At 36.5% G+C, this 12,506-nt stretch overlaps 1 protein-coding gene across 1 annotated transcript in view; it reads right to left on the bottom strand.

The window, feature by feature from the left end:
- ADAM7 (ADAM metallopeptidase domain 7) overlaps positions 1-12,506 on the bottom strand; it is an 87,405-nt gene that overhangs the window by 57,435 nt on the left and 17,464 nt on the right. The window contains exons 2-6 of the mRNA XM_036314068.1: positions 11,572-11,675; positions 7,559-7,635; positions 6,298-6,376; positions 4,847-4,923; positions 1,839-2,031 (exon numbers count right to left, since the gene is read on the bottom strand). Of these exons, the coding sequence (XP_036169961.1) occupies positions 1,839-2,031; positions 4,847-4,923; positions 6,298-6,376; positions 7,559-7,635; positions 11,572-11,675 (530 nt within the window). The remainder of the gene's footprint in view (positions 1-1,838; positions 2,032-4,846; positions 4,924-6,297; positions 6,377-7,558; positions 7,636-11,571; positions 11,676-12,506) is intronic.

The following is a 12,506-nucleotide window of genomic DNA, read 5'->3' as shown; positions in this document are numbered from 1 at the left end:
TTAACATTTTAAGGTAACATTTGTAAGGTAAGAAATGTTAATTTTTATTGATACAAGAGGTGTTATAGAAGTATATTTAATTATTCTAGAAAGTTATCTAAATAAAATCCATTGTATTATTAAAACATGTGGCCCTGTATAACAGATTGTAACAAACCTGAAATAGCATTCCATACTTGATTATCTTTTCTTTCTTTGTTAAGTCTTTCATATAAAATGTATTATAAATAAAAAAAATTATATCTAGTTTTTTACATTAGGTGTTTTATTTACAAAGTAAATGCTTACTAAGAAAACTCCTTTTTACTGTGGTACATCTACACGATGGAATACTATGCTGCTGTAAAAAAGAAGGAACTCTTACCATTTGCAACAGCATGGATGGAACTGGAGAGCATTATGCTAAGTGAAATAAGCCAGTCAATGAAAGAAAAATACCACATGATCTCACTCATTCATGGATAATAGAGACCATTATAAACTTTTGAACAATAATAGATACAGAGGCAGAGCTGCCTCAAATAGATTGTCAAACTGCAGCGGGAAGGCCGGGGAGGGTTGGGGGACAGGAGGGAGGGGGGTAAGAGATCAACCGAAGGACTTGTATGCATGCATATAAGCATAACCAATGGACATAAGACACTGGGGGGTAGGGGAGGCCAGGGGATTTCAAGGGCGGGGGGGGGGAGGACACATATGTAATACCCTTTGTAATACTTAAAGCAAAAAAAAAAAAGAAAACTCTTTTTTTAAAAAAGCATCCATATATAAAGCTCAGAACTAACATAGAGCTAATTATTAGCCTACAGTCAGGCTAATAGAACTGATTATTTTTCATTTACTCCTGCTCCTCTCTCCAAATCATCTGTATTTCAGTAGTCTAAATACAAGAGAACATGTATAAAAGTTTCTAATTATAGATCTTCTATAAAATACCAATACTAAGAAATTCTATGTTTTCAGTTTTTGATGGCATACATTGAGGTTCATGCATATTCTCCGAGTATAAATCAGGGACATATTGTTCAAACATTGACTAATTCATTCTTATGTGGACTAAGTAATCTTTTTTTTTTTTTTAAATATACTCTCATTGATTTTCTACAGAGAGGAAGGGAGAGAGACAGAGAGCCAGAAACATCGATGAGAGAGAAACATCAATCAGCTGCCTCCTGCACATCTCCTACTGGGGATATGTCCGAAACCCAGGCACATGCCCCTGACCGGAATCGAACCCGGGACCCCCCAGTCCGCAGGCCGACGCTCTATCCACCGAGCCAAACCGGTTTCGGCGACTAAGTAATCTTTTATTGATTGATTTATTCAATTGGACTATGAATATGTGAAGAAGATGAACATTCTTGGAGCTTAAAGGCTAACCTCTAGGGGGATTTAAGGAGATATGAGTTGGCTGTAGAGAAAATGAACTCATTATTACTCTTAATTGTCCTTAACAGTTAATGTTTGACCTAATTAAAGGGAGAGAATCTTGCTTATCAATTCCCCAAAAATGTCAACAAAGACAAGGGCAGTCAATATCTAGGATAGGTTTCAACACAATGTAAATTTCATTCTTTCCAGCCACCTGTAGCTCTAATGCTCAAAACCTATACACACCTTGCTGATATTCCCCTTCCTTGAAACCAATGGGACAAACTGAGATTTACTGTATGGAACAATCACTTTCCATATAGATAACAAATACAAATGTTTGACATTTCAGATTTCAAACAATAAAGACTCAGATAGTATGCATACTTCCTTCATTGAGCTCAGATTTTCTCTCTTGAGATCATAAAGAAATCGAGAAAAATATAACTTAAAAATAAAGCACTCACTTCCATGTTGGAGCTTTCCATGGATTTAGAATTATTGTTTGGAGTAGTTGTCCTTTTAAAATTAAGCTCTGTACAAGAATAATTGGTAGCATACTGCATTTTTGGGTTATAGTTGAATACTAAATGTTCTCCCTCATCTGAATATTTCACTGGTTCAATGAGGTACCTTTGGTTATATACCCTGAAGAATCCCCTGTGGAAATTGAGAATACAATGTATAGGTAAGAATTTTTATTATTACATTACCATACAAAACTACTCTGTTCTATTTTTATTGATGTTGCCTTTTAAAGTTTTTATTATATATTTTATAATTCCTCCCTAAATTTGTTTTATTTTCAAATTTAATTTTTATGTACTTTCCCCTGCTTCCATTTATTTTATTACTTTCATATCACCGTTTATCCCCCATATACCCTCTTCTAAATCCACCCACCACCCTGACAGTCACCACACTGCTGTCCATGTTCTTTCTCTTTCTTTCTCAATCCCTCCACTTCCCCCAGCACCTCTAGATCCATCTGCCTGCTCTCTACCTATGAGTCTGTCTCTATGTTGCTTGTTAATTCAGTTGGTTTATTAAATTCTACATATTAGGGAAATCATATGGTACTTGTCTTTCTCTGACTGGCTTATGTTACTTAGCATAATGTTCTCTAGGTCCATTCATTATGTTGCCAAAGGGCAAAATTTTCTTCCTTTTTATGGCCAAGTAGTCTTCCATTGTGTACATGTAAAACTCTTTTATCCACTCATCTACTGATGGATACTTGGACTGCTTCCAGGTCGTGGCTATCTCTATATCTCTATATATAAAAGGCTAAGTGACTGCCTGTCCGTCCATCCAACCGTCCAACCAACTGGTACATATGACATGCACTGGCAATTTAAAAACAAACGTTGACTCGCCCGTGTGCCGTATGTATAAAGCTCTAGCTCAGCGGTTCTCAACCTGTGGGTGGTGACCCCTTTGGGGGTCGAACGACCCTTTCACAGGGGTTGCCTAAGACCATTGGAAAACACATATATAATTACATATTGTTTTGTGATTAATCACTATGCTTTAATCATGTTCAATTTGTAACAATGAAATTGGGGGTCACCACAACATGAGGAACTGTATTAAAGGGTCACAGCATTAGGAAGGTGAGAACCACTGCTCTAGCTGGTGCCAATCACAAGTGTCTGTTTTGATCTGTCAGCGATATTAAAATATTTCTTCTATTTAATTTCCTTTCAATGTGCATGAATCCATGCACTGGACCACTAGTAAATAATGCTGCAATGAACATAGGGGTGCATATATTCTTTTGAATAAGGGTTTTGTGTTTCTTTGGATGTGTTCCCAGAAGTGGAAATGCTGGGTCATAATTCAATTGAATTTTTAATTTTTGAAGTTACTCTATACTGCTTTTTTAAAAATATATTTTATTGATTTTTTTTATAGAGGAATAGAGAGTTAGAAACATCGATGAGAAAGAAACATCGATCCGCTGCCTCCTGCACACCCCCCACTGGGGATGTGCCTGCAAGCAAGGTACATGCCCTTGACCGGAATTGAACCTGGGACCCTTCAGTCCGCAGGCCGACGCTCTATCCACTGAGCCAAACTGGCCAGGGCTCTATACTGCTTTTCACACTGGTTGCACCAATCTGCATTCCCAACAGTGCACAAGGATTCTCTTTTCTCCACATCCTTGCCAACATGTGTTGTTTGTTGATTTATTGATCAAAGCCATTCTGCCAGGTGTGAAGCGATATCTCATTGTGGCTTTAATTTGCATCTCTCTGATGATTAGTGATGTTGAGCATTTCTCATATGTCGATTATCCATCTGTATAACCTCTTTGGAGAAGTGTCTATTTAGATCCTTAGCCCATATTGTAGTTGAATTGCTTTGTTGGTGTTAGTTTATACGTTTTTTATAAATTTTGGATATTAGCTTCTTATCAGATGTACTAGTCAGTAGGTTCTCCCACAGAGTGGGTTCCTTTTTCATTTTGTTGATGGTTTTCTTTGTTGTGCAACATCTTTTTAGTTTGATGTAGTTCCATTTATCTATTTTTTCTGAGATTGCCTTTTAAGAAAGGGGAACTATAAAGGCAAAACCTCATGAGATTGCGGCCATGTGTTATGAGTGATAAAAATATGAGATAATATGTGGTCTTTGATTGAATTAATACCTTTTGTAAGAGTCAGCTCATCTGTATTTTTCAGAAGCTTGACAGTCCAATCTCTACTTTCAAGTATTAGGTCGAGTAACAATTCCCACTGGGGGCTGTAGATCCCTGGTAAGTCTCAGATTTCTTGCAAAAATGCTGTGAATTTTTATGTCCATCATGCATTAGTTGTAGATTATATATTTAAGTACAAATGCTATTATGTGATGATTTTGTTATTAAAGGGGTTCTCATATTTGAAAATACTGAGAATTACTCAAGTAAATGGCTCACCAAGGGAGACAGAAGTTTCTTGTTCTTCTACCCTTTGCTTCTCCACGTCTTTCTCCTTTGTACTTGAGCTAAAGATCTACAGAGAACCTCTATAGGCTTTGCTTCTGACATTTTGCTTTCTAGGGACTGAAAACACTGTGAAGTGTTGATGTGTGTGGGGAATTCACAGGACTAGAAGTCAGAAGACCTGGTTTGGACTTAATTCTACCACTGGCAAATAAAATGTTCAGGAGCAAGTCTCTGATTTCAGTATCCTGATATAAAACATGAAATTTCCAATAGTATTTGAACACTGAATCTCTTGATCATATGCTAGAATACTTGTCATCTCTTGATCATATGCTAGAATACTTGTCTTGCTTAGGGCTGGCATTAGACATATTTTTTTAAATAAAAAAATGAACATCAACAATGGGCCGAAGTGGATACTCATGCTGAAAATATACAGTAGCTTTTTCTATTTACCAGTGTTGTTAAAAAGAAACATGAGAAGTCAATTTTTAAAAAAATCCATAGAAAAAGTCATAAACAAAATAGAAAGATACTGTACATTACCTGAGACCATTACATGTGCTGATACTGGCAGCAGAATCATATTCATGTATAATGGATCCTTGGTAAAAACAGTGATCCTAAAATAGATGAAGAGGCTGTTGATATAAGTACATATGGAGGGTGGGGCAAAAGTAGGTTTATAGCTGAAAGTATGAGAAACATAGAGTTTATTCTTATATTGCTATTCATTAATTACTGTATTATTTTCCATAAGAACAACTGTAAGCCTACTTTTGCCTCACCCTGTATTGATATATATTTCTAAATAAAATTGCTACATATAATACGTTCACAATATATCAGTATTTCATCCCCACAAATTACATTTATATTCATTCATACATTCATTTAATGCATTATTTCACTTGAAAAATTTTGAAACTACTTTAGAATCTTTTTATTTTAATTGCATGATTACTTTCTGTAATATTGCTACTTTAAGCCATCCTAAAATTTCTAACCACACTATCCCCCCTGTGTTACTACTATTTTTCCTCAGTTGAGTTGCCTATGAAATCATCCTAAGTTTTTATGGTCATTGAAATTAGGTCTCACTCTTCAATCAGGTTCCCTATGCTTTCCTCTCCTATCTCTCTGCTTCAAACAATTTGGTATCTTTATCACTCCCTACTTAATGCTCTGCCCATGGTGAGTCCAACAGGTAATAATCTTCCATCATTTCTATCTGTGTGACTCCCAACCTACATGTGACACTTTCCATGTTCCTCCAGGGACCTCAGACACTTGCAGGCCAACAACCACTCCCTGCATGAAAGAATGTTCTCTGTTTTCTTCCTGTTCTATTTCACATAGATTACATAATGACTTAGATTTCATAGTTGGCAGCCACCTTAAATAGAGAAAATTGGTTTTAAAAGGATGTCTTTGGTAAGAGAATAATGTTCTCCTTGGTTAGAAGTCTGCAGAGGGCATGTTCTGGAAAGGTGAATAAAGTTATAAAAATAGAACCTGTTTCCACTGAAATGCTAGTGATAAATACACAAAGATTTATTCGGACAGTAAAGGTGAACTCTCAGTGTTGGGTGCATAAGAAGGATGGGGAAAGGGGACGTGACTCACTTAAGGGTCAATTAGATGAGGGATTTAAATAATTTCATTTATTTAGGTTTTATCCATTTAACTTGATTACAGACTCATCAGGCTGCCTTATACTCCTTTGGTGTCCGGTTTCATCCTTCCTCCAGAATTTTTGGGTTCATAGAAGTCAGTTTGGTAAAGAAAAATACACTAGTAATCATTTATTTGCTTGTTAATCTTCGTAAGTTCAAAGGGTTTTGCACTCTAGGATCATTCAGTGACAACAGTCAATGCAGGATTCGTTCTTGATGTAACACTTTCTGAAGCTCCTTGTAAAGCTAGGAGTGATTTGCAAAATCACTGGAGGAAATAAGAGTCTCAGAGAAGAGACATAGGAAGGTGTGATAAAATACCTTAACCTGAGGATGGCTGGTGATTTCCTCTCCGTTTACTGTGTAGTACGTTTCACTGTAATTTGAGGCTAGGAACTCCCTGGAAAAGAGGACAGAGAAGTGCTGAGGTTTGCTCACTTTTGACAGCGAGTAGATAAAACCAATTATGTGAGCGAGAAGCCTCCAGACTGCTTCTGAATCTCAGAACCTCCTCTTACAGTAAAAGTGAGAAGCAAAACTAATCCCACTCTTGTGGAACAACTTTCCACCTGGATTTCATGGGTTGGTAAAGACAGTAAAAGAAAAAGAAAAATATTCTAACAGCTGTAGCAAAGTGGCACCTTGAGAAGAACGTGAAGAAAATATTATCTTGGTAAAAATTGCTTGCCTTAGGAGTCAAAATTAATGCAAAAAATCTCATTAGCGACTATAAAGTCACAGGAGAGGAGACTACGTCAGCAATATTTGCTAAAACTCTGTCAACACATAATTTTATATCCACAAAAAATGACCTTTTAGAATGAAGAGAAAATAAAGACCTTTTCAGGAAAAACAAAACTTTCTAGTTTATGTTTATAGGCGTTTAGGTAACACAGCTATGTGCATTTGTCAAAACTCAATGAATGTATACTCAGGTTTGTGCATTTCATTATAAAAAATTTTAACATCAAAAGAAAAACCGACCAACCCTAATGATATGTTTGTTTTTTAGAGGGATTTTATTGAAGTTTTTATGCAATAAAATTTAAAATGCATAAAAACAATGATGGGTGAATGGATGGGTAAATATATAAAGGAATTATGATATGAACAAGCATAATAAAATGTTAATGAATATTTGTGTATATGTCTATCTTGATGGGATTATGGATATCTGTATATATTAATGGGTATATAAATGTTCACTATAAAATTCTTTCAATTTTGCTCCATGTGCAAACAGAACTTGCTTTGATATCTATTTTAAATAAAGTTCCCTTAAGAACCATGGTTCTCAAATTTCCTTTGTTCCACTGATTCACAAAGTATTTGTGGAAGTATTCTTAGTGTATGTAGAGCTCAAAGCACTCCAGTACCCCCAATAGGGAGTAAATTAGAAACTGGAGAACAGTGTCTGTAATTGTTAGGCTGTTGAAATGATGTGGGCTTACATTTGAAGGGTAGGAATTCAGCTTATGTACAGATGAAAATGACTTCAATTCACTTCACTGGAAGTTTTTACAAAAAACGGTAATACTATAGACCAATAAATCTATGTTATTAAAATCATAATAGAACTTACCTTGATCTTAAAAGGTGAAGTATGAAGGTTTTTTTACTTAGACTTATTTCATATAACAATTCGTTGTCATAAGTTTCCTGAAAAACAATATCCATAATGTGAACTAGATATGTGCTCCTTCAGTGTCGGCTGAGGGTGGGCAATGGGCTGGGTAGTCTACCCAGAGTTGAGCTCTCCTTTCAAGCAAAATGGTAAATATGGGTAAAACTGAATTTATAAGGAAGTTAACATATGCAGGCTTTTGCTTTCCAGTTATTTTTAAATAAATGTTTGATGCTTATTTCTTGTTTAAAAGAAGGTAAAATGAAAAAATTCATATTGCCCCTGTATCCAGAGATATATGTTATTATATGTCCTTGCAGTGTCACTCCCCAATAAATCTTCTGCTTATGTATTTTTACCAGTTTTGTGTACACTGTCTTGTAGCTTATGTTATGGCCATGACCACTTTTCTATTCTAATAAGTATTATTTTATAGTATGTATTTTACTGCTGAAAAGCATAATGTGAACTTATTTAATTTACACTTAGATCAGAAATTTGATTTGGCCTATTCACTATAGGTAGACAGAATTTCAGTGTCAACAACACGGAAAAAGTGTAAAGTTTTCGGTAAATACTTCCAGATAAACCTGAGGAATGGAAGTACAAATTTAGAATTTCACCAGAAATTTATAGTGGTTCTTGTTTCCTTGCCTTAAATATTATAATCAATAAGATTGTTCAAATAATGAAATAACTTATTGTCATAAATTGTTGTCTTTAATGACAATTAGAATTGATATTTCCTTTTGTTTAGTTATTTGTATATTTGTATATGAATTTCTAATTTATGCCCTCTTACCATTTTTTTTTCTGGCATCTTATTTATTTATGAATGGTAAGAATTCTTTATAATTTAGGGATTCACAGTTATTAGACATATATCTTACACATTTCTTCAATTTATTGTTCATACATTTATTCAATTGATGTTATTTCAGTCACAGCGATCATATGGAAAATACAATGATGCACACGTTAGCGGTCACTGCTCTCATGAAAACCATAGTGTGGCCAAAAAAAAGAAAATCAAGCAAATGTAATTGAGTATTATAAGCATCTTAAGAGGAGAAACACAGTGACTGTGTAGGTGGGTATTGAAAGGAGGAGTCAGAGACAAGGAAGAACACATGCAGAGAAGTCCAATGTTGCTGGAAAGTCAAGTTGAGTAGAAACGGAAATGAAAAGTAGGAAGGAGCCAAATCATGTACAACTTAGTGAGCCATTTAAAAGAATTTAGACCTTATCTTAAGAGCAAAGAGAAGCAAACATTTTTGGCAGAATAATGCAGTAGGTGTGATTTTTTAGATGTCTTAATTATTGAGGTAATGAGTCAGCAGAAATCAACATTTAAAGGCTGTTGCTGTAATATTGGTGATTTGGGCAGGGAAATGGCAGCAATAATAAGGAACAGTAGATAATTTTGAAAGGTATTTACATGATAGAATCTACAAGGCTAGGTGATTGTTTGATGGGGGAGGCTGAAGAGAGGAGTCAAGAACTACCTCCGGTTTCTGGTTTGTGCCTCTACTAAGAGAAGGGTCTTCTGAAGAGAGGCAACTTTGAGGAGGGAGAGGGGGGTTTTGTGTTTGTTAAAGATGAGGTGTGCAAGTGTAACATAAAATTAGGATTTTATTATAAAGACACAGTATTCTTAGTTGGCAGGCAAGAAACAGATTCTCAATTAAGTGAGAGTTGAATCCCATTTTACAACCAGATGACCTTTATGTGTAGATATGTAGGTGTGTGTCTATGCTTGTGTGCATAACAGGATGGTATGTCAGGACTTTTTGAAATGTGAATGAATATAAATTTTTATATTAGCTAATATTGAGGAACAATTTTTACATGTCAGATGTGATAAAGTTATTTTTAACCTTGTCATTAATAGTTTTAATGAACGGGATATTTAACTTTATTTTTTATTTTAGAATTTTATTTATTTAAATTTTAAATTTAGTTTTATTTTAGATTTAGAGAAAAGTTGGATAGACAATATAGAGAATTCTCATGTAATTCCACAACTCACGTTTTCCTTAATGTTATTATGGTGTATTTGTCACTACTGATGAATCAAAATTGATATTATAATTAACAATTACACTAAGCCAGATTTCCTCCATTTTTGTCTACTGCCCTTTTATGGCCATAAGATCTCACCCAGGACACCACATTACATTTTCTTGTCATGTCTCCTTAGGCTTCTCTAGACAATAACAGTTTCTCAGACTTTCTCTATTTTGGATGACTTTGACAGTTTTGAAGAGTACTGGTTAGGTATTTTGTAGGCTGCCTCTCAATTTAGGTTTTTATGAGTTTTTTCAATGCTTAGACTGGGTTTATGGAGATTTGGGAGAAAAACAAACAAAGTGCCATTTCCATCACATCATAGCCAGAGTACATACTATCAACATGACATCTCTGGTGATGTTAACACTGGTCACCTGGCTGCTTTCTTCCCTGTAAAGTGATATTTTCCCCTCCCCTAGTCCACTCTTTGAAAGGAAGTCACTAGGCATAGCCCAGGCTTAAAGGGTAAGGAGTTATGCCCCACCTCCTGGAGAGGGGAATATCTACATCAGTATGTTTATTTTTCTGTAGGGGATGTCTATTCTCACATTTATTGACTTATTTATATCAATATGGTGTCATAGACATGTACTTTATGTTACAGTCCAAAACTATGTCATTTATTGTTGTGCTCAATTTATTGTTTCTTCCTTGGCCATCGGGAGCGATTTCAGTTGCCTCCTATGTTCTTTTAACTTCTCTCCTCATTGTGGGTAGAGGTTGTCTGTTTGAGAGCTTCCTTACTTCCTGGTACAAGGTGCCCCAAACTCATCTTGTGTATTTCCTGCCTCAGTTCACGCTCTTGTATATTCATTGTGGGACTTTTAATGTCAGTATTGATTAAGTCTTAATAGATGCCAGAAGAGCCCACCGGCTTTTACACAATGGGTGGTAGAAAGCTGGTTTTGCGCTCTTAGCTGGGTGCCAACAATCCACCAGTTAAGAGAAGGTGAGGAAAGACTTAGAGTTCAAGACAAATCTATTTGTAAGGAGATTATCAGAAGAAAATGTTTAGAGTAGACATTGTTTCCAAAGGGCAACAAACAGTTGCTTTTTCATCATCTCAAGCCATCACTTAAGAGGCCTCAATAGTGCCATTGGGAACATTACAATGTGCCTTAATTATGACTGAGAGACCTAATAAGTGAAGCCTGGGGGGCTGGCTCTTCTAACAGCGGAGGGAAGAGAAGGCGCTGCCCTGCGAAAGGTTTGCCCTCTCAGGAAGTGTTAGGTCACAGTGGCAGTCAGCCTTCCCTGTGGGCCAAAGTAAAAACCCAAGGCTCAAAATGCAGTTGCCTGGGAATAAAAATCCAAGGGCCAATACTGAATGTCTTTTACAATAGTGGGGATTGAAAATAACCTCATTTTAAAGTTTGCGCCCATGATGTGTATTATACATTTTCTACATAAGTAAACATTTATTACTTTTAAAAATAAAGTTGTAACTTTTTAATTTTAACACCCGAATAAACACCCTTCTACCCAACGGGCCAAGTAGGCCTTTCTGATGCTGTGAAAGTTGTCCATCTCTGCTGCCGAACCTGTCAGGCGAGTAAGCCTGCATATCAGATCCCTGCTCATGGGGAGCCAGCCCAGAACAAGTGAGTTGCCTTACATCGGTCTGAAAAGCGGGTGGTGGAGCTCCTCACATAAACTGAGAAATGTTCATGGAACCCCCTAACATCTGAGCTTGACTCCTTCTTGCTTCCTAACCTGTCAAGGGCCTCTTTCCTCTTATCCTCCACATCCCACCCACCCAGGCACAGGCCATAAACTGATGGGGGGTCCTGAGAAGAGTTGAGACTTCTCTCTTGTCTTGTTTGCTTCTATTTGGAAACAGAGGTTGCTTTCCACATGCCTGTAAAAGCAATGCATTTTATGGATTACTTTAAAATCTATACCTGTAGGTCATAATCATGAGTGTGCCAAACATCTCTCTTCTGTATCACAGGAAGCCTTTTAGGATAAACCAGTTCTTGACCCTCTACTCCACGCACTGCCTTTTCTAAAAGGAAGCATAAAGGGAAAATACATGCGGCATTAACATGCACCCATGGTGCTTGGATAACAGAATTACTCTCACAGAGTTCACTTGCTCCCAATTAGCAGCCATGTACAACATCACTATAAAATAGCACCCCTACTTTACAAGGAAGGACATTGAGACAGATGTTTCCAAAGTAGAAAAATGTAAGTAAAATTGGAAAGGAGGCAAAGAAATCAGGGTGCTTTGGCTTCGTCTATCTTTTAACCTTCTTCTACGTTGTCACTTTTGTCATCTTATTCTTCTCATGCCTGTCTCTCGATTCTGCCACCTGTCAAAGCCTGCCCTAGCGTGGACTGTTTCCATGCAAATCATTGTTTCTATCTCCCAGGGACAGTTGCATTTGAAGTCTTAACTCAAGAAGCAAAATAGAAGGCTTCCCTGATTAAAGGATTGTGGATACTCTTCAATCGGTGTTACACAGAATCTACACATTTCCTGTCACATTGGTAGTCGCCACACCGAAGAGCCATGTGGAGGAAAGAGCACGGGATGTTGGAATCTGCTCTTTTATTTGAATCAAAGTTTTACCAGCTTATGAGCAGCACACCTGATCTCTCTGATTTCCTTATCTGCAAGTGGAGAACATAATATAAACATTTAAGCGTGCTAATATACAAAGTGGCTCATGGCTAGCACAGTGTCTGCCGCATTACAAATATTCAGTTCACTCCTGCCTCCTTGCCCCTGGGTATTTAAGAGCGACATGGCATTTCATAGAATCATAGAATCTCAAGATTAGCTCTAATCTAGCCCAAATCCTATGCTGTGTTCCCAGCAAAATCATCAAAA

This window comes from Myotis myotis, unplaced genomic scaffold (assembly GCF_014108235.1).
Source record: "Myotis myotis isolate mMyoMyo1 unplaced genomic scaffold, mMyoMyo1.p scaffold_m19_p_6, whole genome shotgun sequence".
Classification (NCBI taxonomy): Eukaryota; Metazoa; Chordata; class Mammalia; order Chiroptera; family Vespertilionidae; genus Myotis; species Myotis myotis.
Note: the sequence above shows the minus strand (reverse complement) of the source record. Positions and strands in the feature narration are given on the sequence as shown.